At 35.5% G+C, this 7335-nt stretch overlaps 1 protein-coding gene across 2 annotated transcripts in view; it reads left to right on the top strand.

The window, feature by feature from the left end:
- The first annotated feature begins 4725 nt into the window (after positions 1-4725).
- The window catches only part of LOC110037083 (probable ADP-ribosylation factor GTPase-activating protein AGD5), a 60758-nt gene continuing 58148 nt past the window's right edge, over positions 4726-7335 (top strand). Inside the window, exon 1 of one of the 2 annotated variants that reach the window (XM_020741661.1) lies at positions 4726-4896. In XM_020741661.1, coding sequence (XP_020597320.1) covers positions 4846-4896 — 51 coding nt within the window. In that variant the 5' untranslated portion in view covers positions 4726-4845. The remainder of the gene's footprint in view (positions 4897-7335) is intronic. The other variant, XM_020741660.1, reaches the window with a different exon arrangement.

The raw sequence follows: 7335 nt of genomic DNA, 5'->3' as shown, positions 1-7335 counted from the left end.
CACACAATACAATCTTATGTGATTCTTTCCAATTGTTGACAGAGACAATACCAACCCAGTTCTTACATGTTCTCTTAACAAATTTTAACATCTAGATGGGCCAGATCAAGAAGTAAATGAAGTGTATGGAATTAAATCATCACAACTTCTTCCAACATTAAAGATTAATACTCTCAACAACTTCCATCCAACACTTTAATTACTTATCATTTTAAGGAGAAAGATACAAAAAACTACTTAGAATCCATAAAGAAAACAAAACCACACTTTATTTTAAAAGTAGAAATCATTGTCAAACCAACAAGAAGTCTCGATTAAAACTAAAAGTAGTTTAACTAAAAGTAGTTTCTAAAAGTAGTTTAAAACAAAGATAAAAACTTATTTCAAATCCTCCACCAAACTCTTGAAGTTCCATTGGATCTCTTCACTCTTACAACACTCTTAACTCTCAAAATAAAACTAAAAACAAAAGGAAAAATAAATTTGTGGTGCCTGAAATGTGGTGCCTGAAATTTTGAAATTTTCTCCAAAAGATTCTCCACGAACTTCTTCAAGAATTTTTTAGAACACTTCAGGACTCTTTTTTAGGACTTCTCTAAAAGTCTCAATTTCCTTATTTTATAATTTTCCAAGTGGTGCCTTAGTATTTCTTCAAAATGTGTCCTGATTCGGATAATTTACCAAGCGATGCCTCCTTTCACAAGTCCTTTAATTATATTTTCGTCCTTGTTGGTTATAAGCCTTGTTGGTTATAAGTTGTTGGTTATAAGCACCCATTTTAGCCAATAGGTGCCTCAAATGTCCCTTTAAAATTTATCAAAATGAATCAACCTGTCAAGTAACTGTCACTAGCGCTTAAGCATGGGGCCTCTGGCGCTTAGACGCGGCCTTCTCTGTTTCACCGACGCATAAGCCTCAGTTCTGGCGCTTAAGCGCCAAAATACTTTTGCACCATTTTTGCATTTTTGTTCTAAATTTGATCTTTTTTCACTCATTTTATCATTTTTACCTTTTTAGATGTACATAAATTTTTACTTATTATAACTGAAAGAAAAACACACAAATATCTTCCATTAAAGCGCAATATCTCAAAAATAGGTATAAAAATGTGTCTAAAAATACTATATATTTTAGGTGTTTCATCGTACAGACACAATGGGTCTGATAGATCCTCCATCTTTAAGCGAATATAGATTTATTCTCACAGCCACAAATTACTTCTCTAAGTGGGCAGAGACAGTGTCATTATGAGAGTTACAATGCAACATGTTCTTCACTTCTTTAGAAATCAGATCGACTACCATTTTGGTGTGCCACACAAAGTTATTTCAGAAAATGGTTTAGCCTTCAAAAGCACCAAGATCAACAACCTTGTTAAACGATAAGATATATTGACGATATTATACGATCTACTACCCAGGGCGAATGGCCTAGTTGAAGCTTTGAACAAGACACTAGTGTAGATTTTAAGGAAAACGTTTGACGAGAATATGAGAGGTAGTCACAAAAAGTTCTTAGAAGAATTGTGGGTCTACTGGACAATGTTCAGAACTCTTACTCAATGTACACCCGTGTAGGGGTCTGAGGCAGATCTTTCATTAGATGTTCAACTACCATCTCTCAAGATCACCGTCGCCAACCATATTACAATAGAAGACAACACCAAGCCCAGACTTACGAAATTGGAGAAGCTTGAATGAAAGCAATTACAAGTGCAACATAAATTAGAACTTTACTAGGCTAAGATGATCCAGGGACACATCAAACTGGTCTACCTGAGGGCGTTCAACGTTGGTGATCTCGTACTTGTCCTCAAAACGCCTACTCTTGCTCACCGCAAGATAGATGGAAAGTTTGAACTCACTTGGGAGGGACTGTTCGTGGTAGAGAAGGTCATTTCAAGAGGATCTTAACAACTAGTTGATTTTTAGGGCGAGAGGCCCATGTTGCTGATAAATTGACAATACTTAAAGAAATACTATGCAACATGATGTTCTCCGAGATGAATTTTGAAAGTGATACTTTTTCCGAGAATGACTATGTGGCCAATATCTGTGAATTGGTCCAAAGAATTGTAATAAAGTTAATTTTAATAAAATAAAATTTAAATTTGCACATCTAAATTTTCTGGTTAAATTTTAAACCTTGTAAAGTTAAATTAGATAAAATGCTTGCAAATGTCTAACTTAAAATACTTAATATTAATTGTTATTGTTCTTGTTTGTTTTTGAATTTCAGTGCGTTGATATTTTCCTATTTTCTTCAGGAAAATTTTGGGACAGAAGCTGATCTTCTCCTTTAATGATGACTTGAATCTCGCACTTGACAAAGAGAATGCAGCCCGGGGCGACATTATAAATTTTGACTTGGATTATGGCCAAGTCAATGTGGACTAAGAATGCCCCCTAATGAATATAGTTAGCCGTTGGGAAACAGAAGGAATACAGTTGTTGCTTCAGATCATCACTAAAAAAGGCTCTACGTTGAAGAGGAAGAAGGCAAATAAATTTCCAGCTGCACATGACCAAATGGAAAGGGTTGGGCACATAAAGTAAATGATTACAAAACCGATAGGAGACTTAGACGGTGCTTCTACAAAAAGAGTTCTAGATGCGCCATTATGAAGGACAAGCTCAGAATTGCCAAGCGTCGCAAACACAGAGCCTTGAAACGATTAGAAAGGAGACTTTCCAAGGAAGCAGCCACGAAGCTCAATCCAATTCATGAGGAAGAGGTTTATGACCCGGCTTTGAGGGAAACTTCCACTAGCCCTCCAGTTACAGAGGAAGAGCCGAGTTTTATTATAGAGTCTACACCATCAAAGATGCCCGATACATTTGTGCAACATGCCAGACGTGCAATGCAGAGATACGAAGACATAAACCATCAACAAGAGCATTTACAGAATGTCTGGAGTGTAACATTCTTCACTTGGAGCGTTATGGGACTTTTGAGGAATATAAAATTGCCTCCATGGTGTTCAGGAGTGTAGAGCATCCATATGTGGAGCCGTATATACCGAGGTTTGCAGAGCTTCAATAGTTATTGATTGGTTCAGATGTCAAGTCTGAGGAGCGGCCTTGACATTTGCAGAGGATTCCCATATTTGAGCTTGAAAAGATGCGCAGGGTCCAGAAACGTGAATTTGAGTATTATGAAGAGATTCAAGGAAAGTTTATCAATATATTGAAAGGGCTCAAACTACACACCGGAGTATTTTCAGAAAGAGATGAGAGGAAGATCCTTGACTGTGTATTCGATCCAAGGGACAGAAGTCGAGCTGGATTGTTGAAGAGAAAGACATATTCTTAGCTGTAGAAATTGATGAGTGGAAAACGTAGAATCACCATCCAGTGTGGGTGCTGCTATAATTTTGCAAAGGACAGGCTAGGGAACCCCCCGAGCATTTTAAAAATGACGAGGTGGATCCCATGTCAATAAAGAAGATGATTAAGAGAATGATGGAGTGGAGTATTCTACCGGTAGATTGTATTTCAAATAGTTGCATCATCAACATCTATGAAGAAAGAGATTGCATTCCTCCCCACATTGATTACCATGACTTCGTCAGACTGTTCTGTACAGTTTCATTCATGAGCCAAAGTAACATTCTATTCGGGAAAGAGATAGATATTGTCAGCCTTGGAGAATTTTGAGGATAGGTTAAGATTTTGCTGCCAGTTGTTTCATGTTGTTGTTGCGAGATCTAGATATACCAGTTGATGTGGTATATATATAAATCTAACAGAGAACGATCGACGAAGTGAAAAATAGAACGAGAAATATCACACAAAAAATGAACAACACAGCAGAACACACATATTTGCGTGGTTCGGCAAACTTCCTACATCCACGGAGTTGCAGAGGATTTTACTACTTGAGGAATTTACACCACTCAATCACCTCGACTTACAAGAGGAATCTCTCACTCTCACTTCGTTGCTCTCTCTCTTCTTCTATCTCTGTCCTTCTTTCTCTATACCTATATACACTGAAGAAAACTCTATACCGAGATACACTGAAGAAGAAAAACTTACAAGAGAAATAAACCCAATTTCTCTTCTGCCACAAGCCACCAAGAAGAAACCTAGGGAGAACAATCTTCTTCTTCTTCCTTCTTCTTCCTTCTGCCGCAAGGAACTACTCCTCCTTGCACTTCTCTTTCTTTGCCCCAAGGAAATCTTCCTCTATCCCGAGGAAACCGAAGAAGAACTCAAAGCGTGATTACTAAACCCAAGAAGAGCCATCCGAAGCTTTTTATCACGAACAAAAGGAAGCGAAGAGATGCTTCACTTCAAAAAAGAGGAAGACAAGAGTGATTATTTGTGAAGAGGTGTGACTCTCCAAAGCAAAGTAACCGCCTATGCATAGTGGGCCGGGCTCCACCGTTTCTAACATTTCAGTGCTAATTTTGAAAGGAAATAGAGCAGACCTATCAAAACACTGTATTCCTAGGTGCCATGCCGCAGTCTCAGGTTCATTACGAAGAATGAGTGACAGCAAAGTGACGTACGGATATCTGCACCTCTAAGTATACGTGAGGGGACTTTAGTTCCTTTGTGTGGCTTAGAAGGTTAGCTTTATCTATTTCTTCTGTGCAAATAATTTTTGTCATAGAATAATAATATCATAAAATGGCACTATAAAATAACAATCAAGGCCTGAACTATCTGATTGGATGATTTGCCACAAAATTTTGCCATTATATAAATTTCCGCGTATAAATGGCCCAAGTGGCCTGGAAAACTGAACGGGCGTTTCATTTTTTTTATTTTCTCATTTCATGAAATTTTTCCTCACATTTACACCGAAATAAGATCTCCTTGGTGCTTATCGACTCCGGTCATGAATGAGAAGGCCTCCGTATCCAAGGAGCTCGATGCCAAACATAAGAAGGTACGCTTGGTTATCGTCTTCCTCTTCTTCGATTCCAACTGATTTGATTGGGGACGCAGTTTTCAGGGTTCCGTTCATTGAATTGCATGGAAAGATGAAATTTTGCTTCTAGTGCTCTTTACTTTTATATATCACGATTACTTGATCTTGATCTGAGGTGAATTTAATCATTGGTAAGCAATCCTGCTTATATGCTGTTTCGTGCTCGTCATATGGCTCTATGCTTAGATGGAAGGCTTTATTGTCTTGTATTGGTGATATTGAAAGATTGCGGTTGTTTCATCTTCCGAGTTTTTATGTCTTAAAATTATAGAATTTGGTTGCAACCTGTTTTTTCTGAATGTGATTGTTAATCTTTTAGCTTTGTTTTTCTTGGTATTCCTGAATTTGATTGCTAAGATTATCTATGCTAAGGGTGATCGATTTGTTTTCATTGTAAGAAATAACAAAGTCCATTAGGTTCGAACATCAGTTATTTAAATGGTCTCCTTGTTGACTCATAATGTGTCGCCTTTTTGTGCAATTGACCTTTTCAATTTGCTTTTTTTGGTAGCAATATTTAGCCATGTCGGGTGAAAATAAAGTGGAGGTACCGAAAGGAATTCTAGCTATATATGCTTTGGTATTAAAAGTTACTTTGATATTAGATTTTCAATCACATTTTTTCCTTAATTAGAGCAAACTCAGATCCAAATGTCAGTTTTTATGATGTTTCTTTCTTTCACTAAGCAACGTGAATGAGAATGTTAGATGGATGTTTGGTAGAACTTGAAAGAATAAATTGAAAAATTATTATATTAGATATGACAAGAGTAGCATTTACTGAGATTAGATATGTTTAGCTGGTTGTAGCGCTTACAACTAGAGGTAGAGATGCATAAACAAGTGGAGTAGATAAAAATTACTTAGAATGATTAGGAAGGACACCAGGACAGATCAAATGTAGCATATATGCTAAAAGAAAGCATCAAATAAATTTTACACCCTATGGATCTATCAATAGGAATGGTCTGAAGTATTGATTTATAAAGTTGACCATCCAAGTAATTACTATAAAACTAATATTAGCAATGTAAATATTAAAGAACTCCGAGCATTATGATATTTGTTATGCATCATCAGCTTTATGTGAGCAAGAGAGATATAAGTGTGTGAAATGTACTACTCAAGTATCATTACTTCTGTGCTTGAGGAGTGTTTCAATCACTTGGATTCCTGATTGCTTCATACCATTATAGTTTCCTTTTGAAGAGTAACTCCTAAATACTTACTAAATACAAATGTTAGAATCTCTCTTTGAAAAATATGAAAGACATTTTTTAAAAATAAAATCGTTTTTCTTTCCACACACATTAAGTTTTTTTCATTGCACTTTTGGGTATGGACAATTTTGGTTTTATAAAGTTTACTTTTAAGGGTCCGCTTCGGTTGGTTGCAGTTTATTTGTAAAGGTGATTGTGAAACTGTTGTTGGCAAATCATATTTTTTAAAAATTTTTATGCATATCATTGATATTATCTTTTTAAAAAATTTGGATAACTATTTTCTTATAGCAATTACACTTTATTAGAGCTATTTGTAAAAAATATCTTTTTATCACTTAAACTTCTAAAGAAGAATAAAATGGTAGTAATCAAGTGGAAATATGACAGCGGTATGAAAAAACAAAGCATTGATAAAGCTGCCCCAAGTACACATTATGTTTTCACAATATTCTCCTATCATAAAATATTCTACACTCTTTAGGCTTTTCTTCTATTCAACACATAGTCTTAGTTCTAGAATTTATCATCCTCATCTATATTCCTAGTCTCGTACGTAATAGGTCCAATATACTTGAACTTATCCCTCATTTTGCTTTATCTTCTATTTGTGTTGATTATAAACTTAAGCATTCTTCTCATTATTGATGTGTTACTAATAAAAATAATGTTTTATGCAAAAATCGCACACATTGACACCTTATTTTGAATATCCTTAGTAAGTATCTCCATAACCGGTATAAGAGATATGGATAAAGATGATCCTTGATGAAATATTCATATATTTGTGAACTCTTTGGTCACTCCACAAGTAGTTCTAATATTATTTAGTGTTGTATTAGACATATCCTAATAAATCAACTTAGCTAGTGTTATTCTATTTTCATGCCCAGTGTAGGGCATATGGATGGTTTGATTATATCATCAAGCGTGGGAAGTGGAGATGCTCTAGCACACCAATTTATTTATTAAACTACAGGATCACATGCTTTCTCATGATCAATACAATATATGAAGATTCTCTACGATCTTCTTCCCTTTCCATCAATTATCCTGACATAAGAGACACTTTCATGTTACATCTTGTTAATATGAAACTAAATTGATTCTCTGAAATTGTGATAAAATTTTTAAGCCTATATTCTATTACATTCTCCAATAAATTTATTGTATACAA

The sequence above is a fragment of the Phalaenopsis equestris genome, unplaced genomic scaffold, assembly GCF_001263595.1.
Source record: "Phalaenopsis equestris unplaced genomic scaffold, ASM126359v1 Scaffold214822, whole genome shotgun sequence".
NCBI classification, from domain to species: domain Eukaryota; kingdom Viridiplantae; phylum Streptophyta; class Magnoliopsida; order Asparagales; family Orchidaceae; genus Phalaenopsis; species Phalaenopsis equestris.
This window is presented reverse-complemented; position numbering and strand designations above follow the sequence as displayed.